The sequence below is a fragment of the Oncorhynchus clarkii genome, chromosome 30 (assembly GCF_045791955.1).
Source record: "Oncorhynchus clarkii lewisi isolate Uvic-CL-2024 chromosome 30, UVic_Ocla_1.0, whole genome shotgun sequence".
In the NCBI taxonomy this organism is placed as follows: domain Eukaryota; kingdom Metazoa; phylum Chordata; class Actinopteri; order Salmoniformes; family Salmonidae; genus Oncorhynchus; species Oncorhynchus clarkii.
Genome location: NC_092176.1, coordinates 39538863 through 39563518, shown reverse-complemented (window position 1 = coordinate 39563518; position 24656 = coordinate 39538863). Strand labels below are relative to the sequence as shown.

Sequence of the window (24656 nt, the reverse complement as noted above, 5' to 3'; positions counted from 1 at the left end):
TCTATAACAGTATAATGTGTAGTCTATAACAGTATAATGTGTAGTCTATAGCAGTATAATGTGTAGTCTATAACAGTATAATGTTTAGTCTATAACAGTATAATGTTTAGTCTATAACAGTATAATGTTTAGTCTATAACAGTATAATGTTTAGTCTATAACAGTATAATGTGTAGTCTATAACAGTATAATGTTTAGTCTATAACAGTATAATGTGTAGTCTATAACAGTATAATGTGTAGTCTATAACAGTATAATGTTTAGTCTATAACAGTATAATGTGTAGTCTATAACAGTATAATGTGTAGTCTATAACAGTATAACGTGTAGTCTATAACAGTATAATGTGTAGTCTATAACAGTATAATGTGTAGTCTATAACAGTATAACGTTTAGTCTATAACAGTATAACGTTTAGTCTATAACAGTATAACGTGTAGTCTATAACAGTATAATGTGTAGTCTATAACAGTATAATGTCTAGAAATAAAGCTGTCCAAAAAGAAGCAGGTACTTCATTGGTTCGTTTAAGGGCCATATCAGTCTGTCTCGTATACGGTCACGTTCTCTGGCTCCTACATCAGCAGATCTGCAATAAATCAATCCTATGTGCAGCTGGGTGTATTTCTGACACACATCTTTCAGAACACAGACATATTGGCCTTGTAAATCATCAGTTGTTTTGGTATGCATCTTGTAACTCTGTCATCATCAAACGCGAGTTTTGAGAACAGCTCACAGCACGTGTAGTTTTATACTTTGACCTTTCTACCAGGGAGGATCAATAAAACAATCCCGAACAATGTTAGGTTGCATGCATTTCTGACACCCAGTTTCTGAACACGGCCGTTGGCCATGGAGAAGGTCGCAGACGGGAGTAAAGACGCGTGACTACTTCTCGTAAACTCTGCCATTTGAAAAACACATCCCCAGATTGATCCAAGTGTTTATCCTTGTTAATGCATGACATTAATATTACATGTAGCCTTCCGTTGACTTCACACTGCGTGCTGGTGAAAAAAAAGTGAAGACCTCATAACCATAGAGAGATCCAGTAACAGGGAGGCACATTATTTTAACCTTAATGGTAGCCCACCAAGGTCCCCACATTGTAGACATTGGCCACCGTAATAGATTTACAGCGCTGTAAATTTGTTCATCCATGCCACAGCATGTGACATTTCACTTCCAGATTTAGATTTCTACTGTCTGTGACATTTTGGTGAATTGAATCATGTTACATGTCCTGATGTCAGCCAAGACCTTGGGGTGTCTCAGGCAAACTCCTGTCTGTAGTGATAAAAAGGTCATTCCACAAACAGAGTACGTTTTTGGTACGTGACTTGGTCATAAAAAAACGATTAGTTTCACCTCCATTTTAACATCCCGTTATGAAGACGTTCGACTTCTTTAAAACATCTCTCATCTCAAGGGTTTAAAAATACTACAGAAAGTAAGTGTCGTTAAAGTAACAGGGTTGATCGTAGTCGGGGTTGACTTTTCTTTTGTCTTAAATCAGCCTGGAATATTGTGACAGCCTGTAAGTAAGCATTTCACTGTAAGGTTTAATTTCACTGTTGTATTCGGCATTTCACTGTAAGGTTTCATTTCACTGTTGTATTCGGCATTTCACTGTAAGGTTTCATTTCACTGTTGTATTCGGCATTTCACTGTAAGGTCCTGTTGTATTCGGCATTTCACTGTAAGGTCCTGTTGTATTCGGCATTTCACTGTAAGGTCCTGTTGTATTCGGCATTTCACTGTAAGGTCTACTACACCTGTTGTATTCGGCATTTCACTGTAAGGTCTACTACACCTGTTGTATTCAGCATTTCACTGTAAGGTCTACTACACCTGTTGTATTCAGCATTTCACTGTAAGGTCTACTACACCTGTTGTATTCGGCATTTCACTGTAAGGTCTACTACACCTGTTGCATTCAGCATTTCACTGTAAGGTCTACTACACCTGTTGTATTCAGCATTTCACTGTAAGGTCTACTACACCTGTTGTATTCAGCATTTCACTGTAAGGTCTACTACACCTGTTGTATTCAGCATTTCACTGTAAGGTCTACTACACCTGTTGTATTCAGCATTTCACTGTAAGGTCTACTACACAAACATAACGTCTACTTTGCGAGCACAGATTGAGCCGTCTAAAGCACCCTTATGTATTGGATCAAATGTACTGTCTGATCCTCACAAGGCCCAGCCAAAATATGTCATATGTACAATGATGTTTTAGAATTACAGTTTTCTCAACTGCGTATTGATATTAAGTATTACAATGGCTGTTGTAATGGTTGTCGTCGGGAGAAAGAGAGGACCAAGGTGCAGCGTGGTAAGTACAATAAGTACAAACAATACACGACAAACGAACAGTCCTGAACGGTGCAACAAAACACAGAACAGAAAATAAACACCCACAACTCAAAAGTGAAACCAGGCTACCTAAGTATGGTTCTCAATCAGGGACAACGATTGACAGCTGCCTCTGATTGAGAACCATACCAGGCCGAACACAGAAAATCCCAAATTATAGAAAAAAGAACATAGACAACCCACCCAACTCACACCCTGACCATACTAAAACAAAGACATAACAAAGGAACTAAGGTCAGAACGTGACAGCTGTAATGGTTGTTACTATTTGCCTGAGGATAACTTCTGCCCAGAGCAAGTTTGAAGCTTAGAGAAACATGTCCCTCAAATACAAAAACACAGGTCATATATCACGCAAGATCTTGGCACATTAAAATAACTTAAAGGTCATCAACTCAGTCTGCATGGTGTGAATGTTCTCTCCAGCCACAATCACGCCAAGTAGATATCGTCTGACTAGTAACAGTGGCATCGGTGCCAGAATAAGGCTGTGTGGAAATGCTGGCAGATATACCAAACAATAAACCTTGGCTGTAGTGAAGAAGAGAGCACAGTCCAATGAATTAAAAGGTGTTGATGGGGTCCTTCCAGATGGTCAGCATAGCTTCCTGCCCAACTTGTATAAGCGGTTCACTTCAGAGTGTAGTAAAAGTTTAAGACAGCTATATCGCTGTCAGCAATTTAAGTGGAGAAGATTACTGAAATACTGTACTGGTGTCATATGAATCGTAACAATCCTGCTGGACCGTTTTAGCCAACTGAAATGTGAGACAAATCAAAGCATCTCCAGCATGTTCATTAGATCCTACTGATAAATAACTACACATCTTCATTAGATCCTACTGATAAATAACTACACATTTGATGGAACAGTTTAATGAGCTGTTGAATGCCTAAAGGTCTCTGTTATAGCTCTTAAATATTTATTATGGTTTCACCAGGGTGGTAAATCATACGTAGCGTAGCACGAGATAACGGACAACTCCGTCACAAGCATGAGGTGAGGAGACAGTTCAGATGTTTTTACAAGCAAAATATATATATATATCTTTTTTAAAAGTCAAAAATATAAAATAGTTGATAACGATTATTGCCACAAAAATGTACCTAAATAAGGACATAATAAGGTCATATAAGATTTATTGGTAGTGGGGAACATGGACTCACTCCATTACAGTAGCTGAGGTGCAGTACTAGTAACATTGGAATCAATTTGATAAATCAAACAGTTTATATTGTCATCATTATTATTAGTGAAGACATCTCTAATTTACACAAATTCAGTTAAATTCGATACAGAAGTCAAATATTGCATTTAAAAAAAAAGTGATGTAATGGGAGTGTGGCGCTCCTGGAAGTGGAAGGTGCTAATGAAACAGACATACAGAGGTCTCTCATGCAATTCATTTCCTTAAACAGAGTGGTCCACAATTAACTTTTGCTTGGTTGGCACTTTCAACCAGATATAAGCAAGCTGTGGACCCAGTATCCATCAGTCAGAAACCTTCTTCCTCTGGTAAGACTCTCTCCACCTCCTTAGATATTAAATTGGTCTCATCTTTGCGCTCAGCACCTGAGGCAGAAGATAACTGCACTGTTGGAATTTATTTTGGGAATTTTATTTTTTGAATTGATTTCTGCAACAACAACAAAAAATACATTTGTCTCTTGTAAGATTTTACAATATGCAATTAGGCGGGATTAATGTAATATATCTATATATTTTATAGTGTTTTACATTATATCTTTACATTAAATCTGTAACTTTAATTTATTGTCAAAAGCGGTGCTCCTGCATTTAGCTGTAAATTGAGGCGGTGGTCTAGAATGTAATTGGGTTTTATTTGAATTCTTGTCAGAATGTGTAGTAACGTGAGGAAAATTAAAGTTACCAGTTGCAACTGTAGTTGAATTGGACATGACCGTAATGATTGAGTTGAATGACGCCATTCAAAATGTTTTCTAGCGCTTTGGGGGACTAAATGACAGGGCTTTAGACTTGTGTGTATTCACAACACCCTGATGTTTCACAGGGTCCTCCAAGAAGTACAAATTTGTCTGTAGAAGGGGAAAAAATAAGGTGAGTCATAAAAAGTTATAAAAATGTTCTGTGAGAGAGATACCATTCACCTTACACTGTTGACTGAGGAGGAAGCACCACAGAGTCAATCGCGTTTCTCTTTCCTATAGTGATCCGTCACCATGAGTACGGACGCGGAGATGCAAATCTACGGCAAGGCTGCCATATACCTCCGTAAGCCGGAGAAAGAGAGGATGGAGGCGCAAGCCGCACCCTTTGATTCAAAGAATGCTTGCTATGTGTCAGACACCAAAGAGCTGTACCTTAAAGGTTTGGTCACTGCCAGGGCCGACGGAAAGTGTACCGTGACAGTCACCAATCCTAACGGCACCAAGGAGGTAAGCCTGATTTGAAAAGTATTACATTTCAAGTTTATGCAATTACTCAATATTTTTTTATTTTTTTTTAAACATGCCAATATGTTAAATGAAATCAGTAACAACAGATATATTAAGAAGCATTTTTTTTGTTTATTTTGTAAGCAAAATATAACCTTCAAACACGTATCACTGCTATTTAATAACGGCATGGCATTTTTCATATAGACTAGTGAATCCCCATGTCTGTATCAGTGGGTGATAACAAAGTTGATTAATTAAATGGGGGAGTACGCATGTTTTTAAAAAGATTTAACGTCAATTATTGAATTATCAAAAAGCATTCAGTCTTGTCCAGTTCGTTCTGTGTGTAATCTAGAGTTGTGACTGTTTCAGGAAGGAAAAGAGTTCAAAGAGGCAGACGTCTACCAGATGAACCCCCCTAAGTACAACAAGATTGAGGACATGGCCATGATGACCTACCTGAATGAAGCCTCTGTGTTGTATAACCTCAAAGAGCGTTATGCAGCATGGATGATCTATGTAAGAAACCTGCACACACACACACACACCACACACACACACACACACACACACACACACACACACACACACACACACACACACACGAGAAATACACACATACAGTACTACACATAAAGTCATGGTGGAAACCAAAACATACCAATACAGTAGACCTACACTACTATACCCATGCACACCCACATCCTCACATAAATCCAGGTAAAAGTCCATCTGATTTTGCTAATCCCCTAATTTAATTTATTATCTTTCATCCAGACCTACTCTGGGCTCTTCTGTGCCACGGTGAACCCCTACAAGTGGCTTCCTGTGTACGACATGGAGGTTGTCAACGCCTACAGAGGGAAGAAGAGGATGGAGGCTCCACCCCATATCTTCTCTGTCTCTGACAACGCCTTTCAGTTCATGCAGATTGGTACGAGCTCTCATTCATGTATGGATGGATGGATGGATGGATGGATGGATGGATGGATGGAGGGATGGAGGGAGGGAGGGAGGGAGGGAGGGAGGGAGGGAGGGAGGGGGGGGGGGGGGGGATGGATGTTCATCCATAAATGCATATGGATCTCAAAGGCCATAACTGTTTATGGATGTATGGATGTATGGATGGATGGATGGATGGATGGATGGATGGATGGATGGATGGATGGATGGATGGAGGGATGGACGGATGGATGGATGGATGGATGGATGGATGGAGGGATGGACGGATGGATGGAGGGATGGAGGGATGGATGGATGGATGGATGGATGGATGGATGGATGGAGGGATGGATGGATGGATGGATGGAGGGATGGATGGATGGATGGATGGATGGATGGATGGATGGATGGAGGGATGGATGGATGGAAGTAAAATAAAATATTCTTTAGAGACAAATGGTTCAATGCCAAATAAGCAGGATAACCAGTGAGCTTACATGTCTTACATTCATAGCTAGTTATCTAATGCTCGCCTCCTGTAGCCAAATGTCAACATATCTTTTCATTATAAATTGTGTGATTCCAGCCCAGAATGCTGATTGGCTGACAGCTGTGGTATATGAGACCCTATACCATGGGTATGACAAAACATTGGTTTTTACTGCTCTAATTACATTGGTAACCAGTTTATAATAGCAATAAGGCACCTCGGGGGTTTATGGTATATGGCCAATATATCACGGCTAAGGGCTGTACCTAGGCACGTTCCATTGTGCATAAGAACAGCCCTTAGCGGTGGTATATTCTCCATATACCATAAACCCCCTCAGGCCTTATTACTTTAGTATAGACCTTTGTTTCCTGTAACATCCCACGCATCATACTGTAAGTTACGTAGTAAGCAAGCTATCTAGTTAACTATACTATGCTGTTGAAACAGTCTGACTCGTCTTTGGCCTTTGATTGGAGTTGCTGCTGACATCTGCCTCTTAGGCCTAGTAACAAACAGTTGAATTGAGGCCTTCCCTGTTTCTGATCGTGAGATGACACATGCAACTCAAAAAGAGAGCCAATACTACACTACCGTTCAGTGCCGGTAGTTTCTGCAGTGCACGCTCACGTGGGGAGCAGGGGAATTTTCCAAGATAAAAAAAGAAATATATATTGGAAAATGTATTTAAATTAAATACAAATCTAAATCTATCTAAAACTCACCACCAATCTGAAAGGGATTTTTCTCATAGGATGGCAAAAGGGGAGGTGCTCAGGCATCCCTGGACCTTTATCTGTGCACATGCCTTTTGGTGCTGTATAGAACCCTTTTTGGTGCTGTATAGAACCCTTTTTGGTGCTGTATAGAACCCTTTTTGGTGCTGTATAGAACCCTTTTTGGTGCTGTATAGAACCCTTGTTGGTGCTGTATAGAACCCTTTTTTGGTGCTGTATAGAACCCTTTTTTGGTGCTGTATAGAACCCTTTTTGGTGCTGTATAGAACCCTTTTTTTGGTGCTGTATACAACCCTTTTTGGTGCTGTGTAGAACCATTTTTTGGTGCTGTATAGAACCCCTTTTGGTGCTGTATAGAACCCTTTTTGGTGCTGTATAGAACCCTTTTTTGGTGTTGTATAGAACCTTTTTTGGTGCTGTATACAACCCTTTTTTGGTGCTGTATAGAACCCCTTTTGGTGCTGTATAGAACCCTTTTTTGGTGCTGTATAGAACCCTTTTTTGGTGCTGTATAGAACCCCTTTTGGTGCTGTATAGAACCCTTTTTGGTGCTGTATAGAACCCTTTTTTGGTGCTGTATACAACCCTTTTTGGTGCTGTATAGAACCCTTTTTTGGTGCTGTATAGAACCCTTTTTTGGTGCTGTATAGAACCCCTTTTGGTGCTGTATAGAACCCTTTTTGGTGCTGTATAGAACCCTTTTTTGGTGCTGTATACAACCCTTTTTGGTGCTGTGTAGAACCATTTTTTGGTGCTGTATAGAACCCCTTTTGGTGCTGTATAGAACCCTTTTTGGTGCTGTATAGAACCCTTTTTTGGTGTTGTATAGAACCTTTTTTGGTGCTGTATACAACCCTTTTTTGGTGCTGTATAGAACCCCTTTTGGTGCTGTATAGAACCCTTTTTGGTGCTGTATAGAACCCTTTTTTGGTGCTGTATAGAACCCTTTTTTGGTGTTGTATAGAACCCTTTTTGGTGCTGTATAGAACCCTTTTTTGGTGTTGTATAGAACCCTTTTTGGTGCTGTATAGAACCCTTTTTTGGTGCTGTATAGAACCCTTTTTTGGTGCTGTATAGAACCCCTTTTGGTGCTGTATAGAACCCTTTTTTGGTGCTGTATATAACCCTTTTTGGTGCTGTGTAGAACCTTTATGGAGAATGGTTCTACAAATAACCTCTTGAAGAACCATAAAGGGTTATTTTCTCTGGTTAGTCGTATTTTATTGTTCAAATTCCATTGTTTTTATTAGTTGACAAGTTGAATCAGGTGTGCTACCTCTGGAACAGCTGGTGGTGAGAACTGAAAACCACTGACTTGGACAACAGTCGTCACTGACATAAGGCCACAACATACATGAGTCTTTCACAAGACAAGCATACTCATATGTAACATGTAATGGCATTACACAACAGATTAGATCAACTGGAATTGACACTCTCACTCACGGTCACACGAAAAGAGCTGTAAGCAAACCACACCTGAAAATATTCTAATTAGCTGTCGCGTTGACGTTTTTTAAATTATCGCTAAAAAAGAGGGAAGAACCCTTTGAATGAACCCTATGAATTCACTAATGAACCCCTAATGTTGCTTGAGTATGATAAACAAGTTGTTTTTTTTTGGTTACAGATAACGAGAACCAGTCTGTCCTGATCACGTAAGTTGTTTGCCAAAGTTTCCCTTGAGAAAAAGTGTTTCTATTGATGTGATGTGACGAAATACATGACATTACGAATGGATTAGGCTATGTGTAATAATGAGTTGATGAGTGGGAATTCTGGTTAATTATTTATGTAAGAAAACAGGTCAACAGTGGGTTTTTTTTCAATGCTCATCTTTCTCTGTCATATAAACCAGTGGAGAATCCGGTGCAGGAAAGACTGTCAACACCAAGCGTGTGATCCAGTACTTTGCCACCATTGCAGTGTCTGGTGCCAAGAAGGAAGTAGACCCCAACAAAATGCAGGTAGGTTGTGCTTATGGTTACCTTTTAACCACATTCCCATTTGGTTGGCTCTGTAAACTTTTTTTTCATTGGTGAATCCTGTTTCAAGAAAAGTAATCAAGTAATTAAAGAAAACCTAACTTTACCACATTACCAGTTTCTGAGCCACTTGTGTTGGTGTCAATCAGGGGTCTCTTGAGGATCAGATCATTGCAGCTAACCCTCTGCTGGAGGCTTACGGTAATGCCAAGACAGTGAGGAACGACAACTCGTCTCGCTTCGTAAGTATGAAAGGCATATAAGTTACCTTCAATTGAAAACTTTTATTTCAGTAGATTCCTATTGTTATATCAATAGATGTCCAACAAACTGTAACATTTAAAGTGGTATATCAAAGTAAAATGTTAGATTTATTTTGTTGACCTAATTCCAACCTCCATGCTCTACTACAGGGTAAATTCATCAGGATTCACTTCCAAGGAGGAAAACTGGCTAAAGCTGACATTGAGACCTGTGAGTTGGTTTTGATTATTTATCAATTCTTTCCTAAATTCACACATATTATTTTTTGGAGATCATGTCATCAAATTACATTTTATCTCATGTTCTCTTTCTCCTCTCTCTCTCCTCTCTTTCTCCTCTCTCTCTCCTCTCTTTCTCCTCTCTTTCTCCTCTCTCTCTCCTCTCTTTCTCCTCTCTCTCTCCTCTCTCTCTCCTCTCTTTCTCCTCTCTCTCTCTCTCTTTGACTCTCAGACCTTCTGGAGAAGTCCCGAGTGTCCTTCCAGCTGCCCGATGAAAGAGGCTACCACATCTTCTTCCAGATGATGACCAATCACAAACCTGAGATAGTTGGTACGGCAAAGTAGAGATTCAGGGGAAATTATTCCCACCCAAATTTGTGGAATTTATTGAAAAAATATTCCTAGTCCACACTATTAATACTATTAAAATGAGTACATCCAAGGTAACAAGGTATCTAGACACAGATCAGGTCGTTGGGAAATATCTATCATGTAATGCACTATGATGCACTAGTCCAGGAGTCTCAGCCCCCTCCTTTGATGCTGTTTATACTACATGTACCATTGAGTCCATCTATTGAGTAAAGGAAGGAGAGATACCGTAAAGGTAGGACAGCACAATTCTAAGAGATTTAACTGACAAGCCATTCTCCATTGTCCACAGAAATGTCGCTCATCACCACCAACCCCTACGACTTCCCCATGTGCAGTCAGGGTCAGATCACGGTGGCCAGCATCAACGACAAGGAAGAGCTGGATGCCACAGACGTGAGTCAAACCAAGGGTTAACCAAACTCTGGAATGGGTAGGACCCCCATTACACACTGAATGCACTGTGCAATTCCAAATTAGTATTTTTTGTTTGTTTGATAGCTTGTGTTGGTTAGGCACTCTTCATGCCTTCACACTTGGCCTTGAGGCACATGCTTGTAAGACATCCACAAGACAGCGCTACTAAGTGCCCTGTGGAACTGTAGAAAACTCATTGTTCTGCCGGCTACTAGTGTTGGCCAAGCATACTCAAGAGGAACAGAGAAGACACATATATCCATCCCATTTGTTCTGGAGTGACGACAGAACTGTTATGTACTATAACTAGTGTCCAGTTCACCACTGTTGTACTTCATCTCTAATGCCAGGATGCCATTACAATCCTGGGCTTCACTAATGAGGAGAAGATGGGCATCTACAAGCTGACTGGAGCTGTGCTGCACCATGGAAACTTGAAATTCAAGCAGAAGCAGCGTGAGGAGCAGGCCGAGCCAGACGGCACAGAGGGTGAGTCCCAGTAATAGATGTACAATATGTAGAGCATAAGTCCCATTCCCAGTCCCAGTAATAGATATACAATATGTAGAGCATTAGTCCTATTCCCAGTCCCAGTCATAGATATACAATATGTAGAGCATTAGTCATATTCCCAGGCCCAGTCATAGATATACAATATGTAGAGCATTAGTCCTATTCCCAGTCCCAGTCAGAGATGTACAATATGTAAAGCATTAGTCCCATTCCCAGTCCCAGTCATAGATATACAATATGTCGAGCATTAGTCCTATTCCCAGTCCCAGTCAGAGATGTACAATATGTAGAGCATTAGTCCTATTCCCAGTCCCAGTCAGAGATGTACAATATGTAGAGCATTAGTCCTATTCCCAGTCCCAGTCATAGATATACAATATGTAGAGCATTAGTCCTATTCCCAGTCATAGATGTACAATATGTAGAGCATTAGTCCTATTCCCAGTCATATATATACAATATGTAGAGCATTAGTCCTATTCCCAGTCATAGATGTACAATATGTAGAGCATTAGTCCTATTCCCAGTCCCAGTCATATTTATACAATATGTAGAGCATTAGTCCCATTCCCAGTCCCAGTCATAGATGTACAATATGTAGAGCATTAGTCCCATTCCCAGTCCCAGTCATAGATGTACAATATGTAGAGCATTAGTCCCATTCCCAAACAATGAAATAGAACACCTAAGACAGATAGTGTCACATGAAAGTCAGCCATGAGACCAAATGTCAACCTCCAGAAATGATTTGAAATGATGGATGTGGGTGAAAATCAAAACCTAACCCACAAAAGACTATTTTGTCAGTGTGGCATCAGAAAGATCTTGTGTTTCTGAGTCTGTTGTTGTTGGTTCTCTCTCAAGTGGCTGATAAAATCGGCTACCTGCTGGGCCTGAACTCAGCTGAGATGTTGAAGGCTTTGTGCTACCCCAGAGTGAAGGTCGGCAACGAGTACGTGACCAAGGGACAGACTGTGCCTCAGGTAAGGCGACCAAACACAGCATCTAACATTTTCTGAGCACCGGAAATCTTTTGGGGACCATAGATTTTTTTCTTCTTGTGAGGTTGTTATTCCCAAGCTCTTTTCACCTTGTCACTAGACATGGTCAATATCTCATGTATTAATTTGAGCTATTGTCATTGCAGGTTAATAACTCAGTCAGTGCTCTGGCCAAGTCCATCTATGAGAGGATGTTCTTGTGGATGGTCATCCGTATCAACGAGATGTTGGACACCAAGAATCCAAGGCAGTTCTATATCGGCGTGCTGGATATTGCCGGGTTTGAGATCTTTGATGTGAGTATGCGACCAGAACAAGACAATGAGTTGTGATTGAGAGGGATTACAGCCTTGTATGACGTACCGACCCCTTTTTTCAAAATTCCATGAACAGTACAACAGCATGGAGCAGCTGTGCATCAACTTCACCAATGAGAAACTGCAACAGTTTTTCAACCACACCATGTTCGTCCTGGAACAAGAGGAGTACAAGAAGGAGGGAATCATCTGGGCTTTCATTGACTTTGGCATGGACTTGGCTGCCTGCATTGAGCTTATTGAGAAGGTACACTGTCTGTTAGGATTATAATGGACCACAACAGCAAAGCTCATATGAGCACTGTGTGAAATATTATCACAGTGGTACAACGCTTCCGATGGTTGAAAACTCAATATTTTTCCTATTATGTGCCCCTAAATTAATATAATTCTACAATAGCATGTTTGCTAAAGGAATAAATGTGATCCTAAATGTAAATATCACTAATTTCATATACATCTCTTTTTTCGTAAAGCCATTGGGCATCTTCTCCATCCTTGAAGAGGAGTGCATGTTCCCCAAGTCTTCAGACACTACCTTCAAGGACAAGCTGTACGCCCAGCATCTTGGCAAAACCAAGGCGTTTGAGAAGCCCAAGCCTGCCAAAGGCAAGGCAGAGGCTCACTTCTCCCTGGTGCACTATGCCGGCACTGTGGACTACAACATCACTGGCTGGCTGGAGAAGAACAAGGACCCCCTGAACGACTCAGTTATTCAGCTGTACGGGAAGTCCACAGTCAAACTTTTGGCTGCTCTGTACCCTGCAGCCCCACCGGAGGGTAAGACTAGCATCAGTTATAACTCAGACCTACATTTTTTAAAAGTCTTTGAATGTACCACAAATGCTCAGGCTTATTCACTGGGTTAATATACTCATAGGTGTTATTTTACACAATCTCATTGGTAGCATTTGCATTAAGATAAGTATGAAGTTAACCAGATATTCTATATATTACTATTGCACTCTGAGACGTATCCTTGTCTAGTTATATTTTACTTTGCTCGTTTGAACAGATACAACCAAGAAGGGAGGTAAGAAGAAGGGTGGTTCCATGCAGACTGTGTCGTCCCAGTTCAGGGTGAGCTTCTGAAATGTTTATATTCATTCCTTCTAAATGTGCATTGATTATCATAAATTATTTCTCAGAAAATGCTTTGTAACCCTCTTACAGGAGAACTTACATAAGCTGATGACCAACTTGAGGAGCACTCATCCTCACTTTGTGCGCTGCCTGATCCCCAACGAGTCAAAGACTCCAGGTACAAGAAATATTGACTTAAATATGTCATCTTATCAGTACAGAATCAGTAACCTTAACGAACCAATCTTTAACCTGTTTATGATTATTAAAAGAGACTTGGTTTGTGATATCAGGTCTGATGGAGAACTTCCTGGTTATTCACCAGCTCAGGTGTAATGGTGTTCTCGAGGGAATTCGGATCTGCAGAAAGGGCTTCCCCAGCAGAATCATCTATGCTGACTTCAAGCAGAGGTACACACACACAAACACAAGCACGCACACACACACACACAGATCTGCTACAAGGGTTTTCCCAGCATCAGAATAGTCTTACTTTTTACGTAATATAACCAACCTATTACAACTTGACATATGTTAAAAATGTCTCCTCATTCAGGTACAAAGTACTGAATGCCAGCGTCATCCCCGAGGGCCAGTTCATGGACAACAAGAAGGCTTCTGAGAAGCTGCTTGGGTCCATTGATGTGAATCACGAGGATTACAAGTTTGGACACACCAAGGTCAGTCACCCTTTGCAAAAGCTGACAACAAAACACAACTCAATGATCATTTAAACCCGTACCATTTTCTTCAATGTCATATAATCACAAGTCTAGAAGAGAAACTAAACTCATTGTTCATCTACAACTGTTACAACAACTTACAACTTATAAACAACCTATCCCATGGATTGTCGTGAGCATTGCAATGTTTGTGTTGTTTCCTGTTATGTCACCATCTGACTGTGGATCCATAATTGACCATGTCAACCTGCGTCAGGTGTTCTTCAAAGCCGGTCTGCTGGGCGTCTTGGAGGAGATGAGAGATGAGAAGCTGGCCTCTCTGGTCGGCATGGTCCAGGCTCTCAGCCGTGGATTCCTGATGAGGAGAGAGTTCACCAAGATGATGGAGAGGAGGTGAGGAACAGGAAACATCTTGGCAAAGCTTTCTGTCAACCACCTGTATCTAATGCATTATTCCATACTGTGTATGCTGTGAGTTGTTCAGAGTGAGAAAGTACAACTTAAAATGCTCTATTAAAACTGTAGTTTGGGATTTGTCAAGCTGTTCAATTACCATTTAAATGTCTAATATTTACCCATTCATTCTTGAAGAATATAAAATGCCTCATGAATTGGAATCTAACTAGAGCGCAGTCTATTAGGGGTTACATCTCCACAGCCCCATTCCTCAGCTGTAAACAATGTGGTTTGGGGTCACCATTTTGATGTTCTTCGAATTCCAGAATTTAGCTTTATGTCAAGCTATCCTTTCTGTTCAACCAGAGATTCCGTCTTCACCATCCAGTACAACATCCGTTCATTCATGAATGTGAAAACCTGGCCATGGATGAAGGTGTACTTCAAGATCAAGCCCCTGCTGAAGAGCGCGGAGACGGAGAAGGAGCTGGCCAACATGAAGGAGAACTATGAGAAGATGACGTCGGACCTGGCCAAGGCTCTGGCCACCAAGAAGCAGTTGGAGGAGAAGATGATCTCCATGGTGCAGGAGAGAGCAGACCTGGCGCTCCAAGTAGCATCTGTGAGTGAACAACGACCCTGATGATTATTTTATTTTTTAAATGTAACCTTTATTTAACTAGGCAAGTTAGTTAAGAACAAATTCTTATTTACAATGACGGCCTACCGGGGAACAGTGGGTTAACTGCCTTGTTCAGAGGCAAAACTACAGATTTTTACCTTGTCAGCTCAGAGGATTCAATCCAGCAACCTTTTGGTTACTGGCCCAACGCTCTAACCACTAGGTTACCTGCCGACCCGGCACATTTACACACACATGAACACAAACACAGACACACACACAATCACACAGACAGTGACACACACACACACACACAATCACACAGACAGTGACACACACACACACACACACACACACACACACACACACACACAGACACGTACACAGTGTCTCGATAGGGGTGCACATTTCCTGCCCTTCTACATGTTTTCTCATGGGGATGACGGCTGAGAGAAAAAAATCCAAATCAAATCAAATCAAAGTTTATTTGTCACATACACATGGTTAGCAGATGTTAATGCGAGTGTAGCGAAATGCTTGTGCTTCTAGTTCCAACCATGCAGTAATATCTAACAAGTAATCTAACCTAACAATTTCACAACAACTACCTTATACACATTAAGATGGCAAGATGGAGTAGATGGTATAGAGTACAGTATATACATATGAGATGAGTAATGTAGGGTATGTAAATATTATATAGTGTGGCATTGTTGAAAGTAGCTAGTGATACATTTATTACATCAATTTTTCCATTATTAAAGTGACAAGAGTTGACTCAGTATGTTGACAGCAGCCACTCAAAGTTAGTTATGGCTGTTTAACTGTCTGATGGCCTTGAGATAGAAGCTGTTTTTCAGTCTCTCGGTCCCAGCTTTGATGCACCTGTACTGACCTCACCTTCTGGATGATCGCGGGGTGAACAGGCAGTGGCTCGGGTGGTTGTTGTCCTTGATGATCTTTTTGGCCTTCCTGTGACATCGGGTGGTGTAGGTGTCCTGGAGGGCAGGTAGTTTGCCCCCGGTGATGCGTTGTGCAGACCTCACTACCCTCTGGAGAGCCTTACGGTTGTGGGCGGAGCAGTTGCCTTACCAGACGGTGATACAGCCTGACATGATGCTCTCGATTGTGCATGTGTAAAAGTTTATGAGTGTTTTTGGTGACAAGCCAAATTTCTTCAGCCTCCTGAGGTTGAAGAGGCGCTGCTGCGCCTTCTTCACCACTCTGTCTGTGTGGGTGGACCATTTCAGTTTGTCCGTGATGTGTACGCATAGGAACTTAAAACTTTCCACCCTCTCCACTACTATCCCGTCAATGTGGATAGGGGACAGCTCCCTCTGCTGTTTCCTGAAGTCCACGATCATTTCCTTTGTTTTGTTGACATTGAGTGTGAGGTTATTTTCCTGACACCACACTCCGAGGGCCCTCACCTCCTCCCTGTAGGCCGTCTCATCATTGCTGGTAATCAAGCCTACCACTGTTGTGTCGTCTGCAAAGTTGATGATTGAGCTGGAGGCGTGCATGGCCACGCAGTCATGGGTGAACAGGGAGTACAGGAGAGGGCTGAGAACGCACCCTTGTGGGACCCCAGTGTTGAGGATCAGCAGGGTGGAGATGTTGTTACCTACCCTCACCACCTGTGGGCGGCCCGTCAGGAAGTCCAGGAAATCACAGTTTTAAAGACAATGTCCTGCAATTCGACACATTTTTGCCATGGCTTATGTCGTGTTGTTACTGAGTGATTCAATCACTGTAGCAAAAATGTTTGACGTTTTTGGAATTTTAGATTCCACTGTCTAGTTTTTATTTTGGTGATTGTTATATAAGATGATCTTATAAAAAAAGATATAGCTCTATTATATATTTTTTAGATACTTTAGTCATTTAAGTTTAAACTGAAGAATGTTTTACTATCCCTAAAAGTTAAAGAAACTATAAAATAAACTTTTTGTGAGTGGCAACAACTAAATGAACATCGGGTAAACACTGCAGTATTGTATGTGGCTAACTCATACATTTACTTGTGTTACCCATGTTATTTACATATAAATGCATGATATATATATATATATATCATGCATTTACATTGATTTGCTCTGACCTGTTTGACTAAATGAAGTCTATATTTTGATACACAACGTGAGGCCGTAGATTTTTTTCTCCTGTTCTGAAACCAGGATTCAGAGAATCTGACTGATGCTGAGGAAAGGTGCGAGGGGCTCATCAAGAGCAAGATCCAGCTGGAGGCCAAACTCAAAGAGACGACTGAGAGGCTGGAGGATGAGGAGGAAATGAATGCTGAGTTGACTGCCAAGAAGAGGAAGCTGGAGGATGAGTGCTCTGAGCTGAAGAAGGACATTGATGACCTGGAGCTCACCCTGGCCAAAGTGGAGAAGGAGAAGCACGCCAGTGAAAACAAGGTCTCGTAGACAGTCTAACCATTCAAATAAAAATCTACTCAAAACATAGCTCAACAGAAATTTAATTCAAATTGTTTTGTGGGCGCAGGGAAAATGAAGACACAAAATAGTTTAATTTTAGTTGCTTGTTCTGCTCCCCCTCGTTTATGACTTCCATTTAGTACAGTGCAATTTAGTGTTGAATCAACAGTATAGTACTTGTTGACACAATTATAATCTGAATTAAATGAATGCAATATATATCAAACTACATCTCCCCTTCATGGTGAAGTGGCAAAAGACTTACATTTGTTGTGGACATTTTCAGGTTAAAAACCTGACAGAGGAGATGGCGTCTATGGATGAGAGTGTTGCCAAGCTGACCAAGGAGAAGAAAGCCCTCCAAGAGGCCCACCAGCAGACACTGGACGACCTGCAGGCAGAGGAGGACAAAGTCAACACTCTGACCAAGGCCAAGACCAAGCTGGAACAGCAAGTGGATGACGTGAGTGGAGTTTTACATTTTGTCCATGGTTAAGAGATGATGATATTATCTTCAGTTGTTTAGATTTGAACATTACATGTGTGTTTTTATCTTATAGCTTGAGGGTTCTCTGGAGCAAGAGAAGAAGCTCCGTATGGACCTTGAGAGAGCCAAGAGAAAGCTGGAGGGAGATCTGAAACTGGCCCAGGAGTCCATAATGGACCTGGAGAATGACAAGCAGCAGTCTGATGAGAAAATCAAGAAGTAAACAAACAAATTACTACAGTATTACCTGCCATATTGATCAACATAATGGTTGTTCTTCACTCAATCTTGTAATTAGGATTTGTATGTGATTCTTAAAAGCAAAGTGAATGCTATTATATTATCCCTTTACACTATCAAACCAAAACCAACTCTGAAATCAACGTGTTTGTGTTTCTTAGGAAGGAGTTTGAGACCAGCCAGCTCCTCAGCAAGATAGAGGATGAACAGTCTCTGGGAGCTCAGCTGCAGAAGAAGATCAAGGAACTGCAGGTACAGTACAGGATCTCAGCTCCAGTACAGGAAAGAACACACCTGAAACATTTCTGGTGTCTTCTAATGGCTCAGTAAGTTGGAAGATGGTGCTTTAATCTGTTGTAAAGATGGTGCTTCTAACCGTTGTGGTTTTGGTTGCCACATTGGACACTGTCCACTGAATATATTAGTGTAACTGGCTTTGTATTTACAAATGTATGCAAAATATACATACTATTATTATTTATAGAGGTTATTTATTTCAACTATATTGTAGTGTTCATCCCACCTGCTCCTGCCCCCTGTTATAGGCCCGTATTGAGGAGCTGGAGGAGGAAATTGAGGCTGAGCGTGCTGCCAGGGCCAAGGTTGAGAAGCAGAGGGCCGATCTCTCCAGGGAACTTGAGGAGATCAGTGAGAGGCTGGAGGAGGCCGGAGGCGCCACTGCTGCTCAGATTGAGATGAACAAGAAGCGTGAGGTTGAGTTCCAGAAGCTGCGTCGTGATCTTGAAGAGTCCACCCTGCAGCATGAGGCCACAGCCGCCGGTCTGCGCAAGAAGCAGGCTGACAGTGTGGCTGAGCTCGGGCAGCAGATAGACAACCTGCAGCGCATCAAGCAGAAGCTGGAGAAGGAGAAGAGCGAGTATAAGATGGAGATTGATGACCTCTCCAGCAACATGGAGGCCGTCGCCAAGGCTAAGGTGAGTAATGATGTTTTAGTCAAGCAGTGTTGAGGAAGGTCAACTTCATTACCATTCAAGTGAACTGAAGTTGACAGGAGTCTCATATATAAAGTAATAATGGAACATGTTTTCACTAACAGGGCAATCTGGAGAAGATGTGTCGTACTCTTGAGGACCAGCTGAGCGAGCTCAAGACTAAGAATGATGAGAATGTTCGCCAGGTCAACGACATCAGCGGACAGAGGGCCAGACTCCTGACAGAAAATGGTACCATTAACAACGAACAACAAACTAATAGTAGTACACTTCAGTAGTACACAATAACATGTGTTAGGGGCTGTAAGTCCAGTCTACATAGTGTTCACTGTACTATTCACAATGTAACATAGCTATTCAATACCTCAAAATACATTTCAAATCTTCGGGAACAGAGACCTTATTTACAAGATGTGCCTCTATCCCTGCAGGTGAGTTTGGCCGCCAGCTGGAGGAGAAGGAAGCCCTGGTCTCTCAGCTGACCAGAGGCAAACAGGCCTTCACCCAGCAGGTTGAGGAGATGAAGAGGCTGATTGAGGAGGAGGTAAAGGTAAGGGACCCAAAACAGACTCCATCTGCCACAGTTTAGAGCCATATCTCCATAAAGAGACTGTTTTCCTCTCTTTGTCTTCGTTTGTCTTTCTCTCTCACAGGCTAAAAACGCACTGTCCCACAGTGTCCAGTCTGCCCGCCATGACTGTGACCTTCTAAGAGAGCAGTTTGAGGAGGAGCAGGAGGCCAAGGCAGAGCTGCAGCGCGGCATGTCCAAGGCCAACAGTGAGGTGGCTCAGTGGAGGACTAAGTATGAAACTGATGCTATCCAACGCACAGAGGAGCTGGAGGAGGCCAAGTGAGTTGCACACAACAGCAAAAACACAAATATAGGGTGTGGATGGTGAGGGTGGTAGTGGGCTCTGAGGAAATGTTACATCAATATGTATTGTAACATTTGTTTTCACAACAAATTGTTCACCATAAAACCACCCTCACTCATCCAACAGGAAGAAGCTGGCCCAGCGTCTGCAGGAGGCTGAGGAGACCATTGAGGCGACCAACTCCAAGTGTGCCTCCCTGGAGAAGACCAAGCAGAGACTGCAGGGAGAGGTGGAGGACCTCATGATTGACGTTGAGAGAGCCAACGCGATGGCCGCCAACCTCGACAAGAAGCAGAGGAACTTTGACAAGGTGAAAATGCATAAACCTAATCCTAGCGGGATATTTTATGTGTGTTATTTGATCAATTGTAGTATAATTGTAACATATTTCAGATTCAAAGCTCTCCATCAATGAGTTGGAATGAAAATCCCATGGATTTCCCTAGGTTCTGGCAGAGTGTAAGCAGAAGTTTGAGGAAGGTCAGGCTGAGCTGGAAGGAGCTCAGAAGGAGGCTCGCTCTATGAGCACTGAACTCTTCAAGATGAAGAACTCCTACGAGGAGGCTCTGGATCATCTGGAGACTCTGAAGAGAGAGAACAAGAACCTGCAACGTGAGCATTTGACAGCAGTTCTATTTGGCTCATGTTTGACTAGTGTTTTTGAAAATGGAGGGAACTGTAATTAACAAAATGACCATTACACCATTTCAGAATTGTTTTATGTATAGTTTAAAATATTCTTGTTTGAACTTGCATTTGGTATTCTTTCAGACAACCCAAAGAAGTAGGAGGCAATTTGATTTGCAAAACGATATGAAGTGCTTTTGTTAATGAGCTGTTATTATGATTCAATGTCAACTTCAGTGCATCAGTGATATCCACTGAACATCTCCTGAGTCTAAACAGCTGCTGTGTTTGTGAGTGCAGAGGAGATCTCTGACCTGACTGAGCAGATTGGAGAGACTGGCAAGAGCATCCATGAGCTGGAGAAGGCCAAGAAGACCGTGGAGACAGAGAAGTCTGAGATCCAGACCGCTCTGGAGGAGGCTGAGGTACAAACTACAGCTGTTTGATGGGAAAAGCAGTGTTACACTATCCAACACCAGCTACAGTCCAATGCTTTCCTTGTTGGTGTTTATTGTAGTCATATATATTTAATATCTTATGTTATACACATCCAAATACAAATGTATTGAACACAATTGGCCTGACTGCTTCTCCTTGTCCAGGGAACACTGGAGCACGAGGAATCCAAGATTCTGCGTTTGCAGCTGGAGCTGAACCAGATCAAGGGCGAGGTGGACAGGAAGATCGCTGAGAAGGACGAGGAGATGGAGCAGATCAAGAGGAACAGCCAGAGGGTGGTTGACTCCATGCAGAGCACCCTGGACTCGGAGGTCAGGAGCAGGAATGACGCCCTGAGGGTGAAGAAGAAGATGGAGGGAGACCTGAACGAGATGGAAGTCCAGCTGAGCCACGCCAACAGGCAGGCCGCTGAGTCCCAGAAACAGCTGAGGAACGCCCAGGGACAGCTCAAGGTAAAGGGACTGGGACATCAGGCAACAAAAATCTGAACATGGGGAGAATTTTTTTAATTTGTTTTAATATGTAAAAAAGAATAGAACAGGGGAAATGAATAGAGTGGACTAATATACTGTCGAAATGTATGGACATTTGGGAAATTATTATCAATTAAAATGTCTATCACTGATCCTATTGCCCCTGCTTAATGAACCTATATGATTGTGAATCTCAGGATGCCCAATTGCACCTTGATGACGCCGTCCGTGCCTCAGAGGACATGAAGGAGCAGGCAGCCATGGTGGAGCGCAGAAACGGTCTGATGGTGGCTGAGATCGAGGAGCTGAGAGTTGCTCTGGAGCAGACAGAGAGAGGCCGCAAAGTGGCTGAGACTGAGCTGGTAGACGCCAGCGAGCGTGTTGGACTTCTGCACTCCCAGGTACGGGTCAAAAGCCATTTCTAATAAAACCTAGCATACTGTTTACATACACCTGAAATTTGACAGTGCTTGCTTTTACATTTTCATCATTCTGACCTGTGACTCGAGAGTCAAATAAATGTCTTGTTTCCTCCAGAACACCAGCCTTCTGAACACTAAGAAGAAGCTGGAGACTGACCTAGTGCAGGTGCAGGGAGAGGTGGACGACATCGTCCAGGAGGCCAGGAACGCAGAGGAGAAGGCCAAGAAGGCCATCACTGACGTGAGTCCTTATGATCTCTATTGAATTACATCAACTTGATTTTGCCCATAAGAGGGACGTTTTAATTGGTGGTGTCGGAAATCCCAGACCTATTGGCAACAGCACTAGGTCTGGGAATCATGTTGGATTTTCTTGGCCAATTTGTAGAGGTTTCTGACAGACAACTCTCCAAACAATTCACAAATTTGGGTAGGCAGAGCTTTACTGCAAGACTCTGGATGGATTTTACTGTACCCAACTCTTCCCTTCCTCTGCCAAATTGACGTTGGTTTTAATACTGACGTTTATACTGGAACATTGGTACATTGTGGGAGGCAACCCATCTGTCAAGAGAGAGACTATGGTTGGTGCCAATCGGTGCATACATTTAACACACTACCATTCCAGGCGGCCATGATGGCTGAGGAGCTGAAGAAGGAGCAGGACACCAGCTCTCACCTGGAGAGGATGAAGAAGAACCTGGAGGTCACAGTCAAGGACCTGCAGCACCGTCTGGATGAGGCTGAGAATCTGGCCATGAAGGGAGGCAAGAAGCAGCTCCAGAAACTGGAGTCCAGGGTGAGTTAACAGCAGGTTGGATTGAAAAACAGATTGCTGGAAATGTATTTAATCATATAAAAATACACAGGAGCATTGGGTAATGACTTTTTCTCTCAATAACCCACCTAGATAATGAAAAGCTGTTGTTATGACTACAGACCGCTTCAATTGAACATGTACATGTACATAGGAACAGACAACATTGTGCTTCCTTGACTAGTAGAAGATACCTCTGTTTTACAAAGATTTGTGACGTATGATTTCAACACCTCAAATAAATGCCTACATTCATTTCTTCCATAAAGGTGCGTGAGCTCGAGACTGAGGTGGAGGCTGAGCAGAGAAGAGGTGTAGACGTGGTCAAGGGAGTCCGCAAGTATGAGCGCAGAGTCAAGGAGCTCACCTACCAGGTAAGAGAAAGTACCTTCTTCACACACTTGACACTAACACAGACAGGTTTGTGTATAAAGCTATGGGGCAATGATTATTTGATCTTCTCCCACAGACTGAGGAGGATAAGAAGAACGTTGGCAGACTTCAGGACCTGGTAGGCAAGCTGCAGATGAAAGTGAAGGCCTACAAGAGGCAGGCCGAGGAAGCGGTGAGTCACATACTTTGTCAAATACTCTGAAAGCAAATACTCATAAAACATATTTTTCCCCTAGTAGACATTACAAAACTTCATGTCCATACCGTTTAGTTGAAGTAAGTGCAACTGCGCATCAGTCAACAATGACTCAATTGATAGTGCAATAATTGATATGTTATATGTTACCAACTTAAAGGAGAGGGGGTAGAATATTCATATGAATATTAATATATTGCAGTTTGATCCCCAGTTCTGCAACTCACTTTATCTGCTGTATCATTGGCATCTGTCAATAAAAACAGCTTTCAAATACTTAAAAAAAATATATATTAATTTGCTACCTGAATTTTCAAACTTTGAATGCTGATGTTCTGCTCTCCTCTCTTTTCCTCACCCAGGAGGAAGCAGCCAATAGCCACATGTCTAAGCTCCGGAAGGTTCAGCATGAGCTGGAGGAGGCTGAGGAGCGTGCTGACATTGCTGAGACTCAGGTCAACAAGCTCAGAGCCAAGACCCGCGAAGGTGGAAAGGTACAGAACTGCTGCTGAACCTGACTCATGTTCAGATATGACCACATCAACACCACCTATGAATTAGCCTTCACAGAGGTCAATACTGACCACTTAAATGTATTTAAGATCTCTAAGAGGCACATTTCAGGTAGGGCAAAAAATGTGGTACTTCAAAGTCTAGAATTTAAGCTGAGCACTGAGCATTAAATTCTTGATCCATTATATTCATTCCAATTGTTCATACATTTTGTTCATTATTAAATACTAATCTATTATGTTCTTTCCTCTTACAGGGCAAGGAAGCTGCTGAATAAACCAAAGTATTGAAGATCAAAGTCTTAACATTTTCCTGTCTTGCATAAAATAGGATTTTCATGGTTTTAGCATTGATTAAAAACATGTTGGCGTAAGTACACTTCCTTTGTGACTCTGGATTTATTACTCAGCAAACAGCTTTTTCATACCATAAAAATATTATAGGATTCCAAAAACAAAGAAGTGTTCACCCCACCAAAGCAATCACTTTTTAGGGGGTAAACGTCTGAGGAATGAGGCTGGAGAAATGTGACCACTCTCAAATTCATACTGAGCTACAGATGAATGGACTGACCATCCATAACATCAAAATCATAGTTTCAAACATTTACACTTGGGAGAATTGGCCTATCTGGACAGGCCCAAATTGAAATGTTTCTAAACGAAAAATACATAAATAAGAGAAGCCTATACATACCATGGTAACAATTGAAAAAGGAACACTGGAGATTGTGGGGAAATTCTAAGAATTAAGTTCTCAGGAAACAACAGGATGGATTTATGCATTTGAATTTTGTCACAGATTATGCACACATTAATCCCCCATAGACAGACTACGTAAACATAAATGGTAATCGAGCATCTGACCAAATTCCATGAGATTTTAGTTCTGGGTAAACCAATATTATGCACACAG

At 41.9% G+C, this 24656-nt stretch overlaps 1 protein-coding gene across 1 annotated transcript; it reads left to right on the top strand.

Moving 5' to 3' along the window:
* The first annotated feature begins 4574 nt into the window (after positions 1-4574).
* On the top strand, positions 4575-24119 carry LOC139389616 (myosin heavy chain, fast skeletal muscle-like). The gene is made up of 39 exons (XM_071136466.1): positions 4575-4802; positions 5178-5324; positions 5583-5739; positions 8605-8632; positions 8833-8941; positions 9109-9201; positions 9373-9433; positions 9674-9772; positions 10106-10209; positions 10581-10719; positions 11608-11726; positions 11891-12040; positions 12138-12308; positions 12538-12841; positions 13077-13141; positions 13235-13322; positions 13438-13555; positions 13701-13824; positions 14084-14220; positions 14590-14845; positions 17023-17265; positions 17573-17749; positions 17847-17992; positions 18175-18265; positions 18559-18948; positions 19071-19197; positions 19398-19516; positions 19620-19816; positions 19968-20151; positions 20288-20453; positions 20769-20893; positions 21071-21379; positions 21598-21801; positions 21938-22063; positions 22451-22621; positions 22909-23013; positions 23109-23204; positions 23591-23722; positions 23998-24119. Exons 1-39 carry the CDS (start codon positions 4587-4589, stop codon positions 24016-24018), a joined length of 5814 nt encoding a protein of 1937 aa, XP_070992567.1. The 5' UTR covers positions 4575-4586; the 3' UTR covers positions 24019-24119.
* The last annotated feature ends 537 nt before the right edge of the window (positions 24120-24656 follow it).

Bases quoted from the DNA above. Each gene is read 5' to 3' on its own strand.
- LOC139389616 (XM_071136466.1), top strand. From the start codon at position 4,587: ATGAGTACGGACGCGGAGATGCAAATCTACGGCAAGGCTGCCATATAC. The intron at 10,210-10,580 runs GTGAGTCAAACC...CTCTAATGCCAG, and splicing joins AAGAGCTGGATGCCACAGAC to GATGCCATTACAATCCTGGG. The intron at 17,993-18,174 runs GTAAACAAACAA...TGTGTTTCTTAG, and splicing joins TCTGATGAGAAAATCAAGAA to GAAGGAGTTTGAGACCAGCC.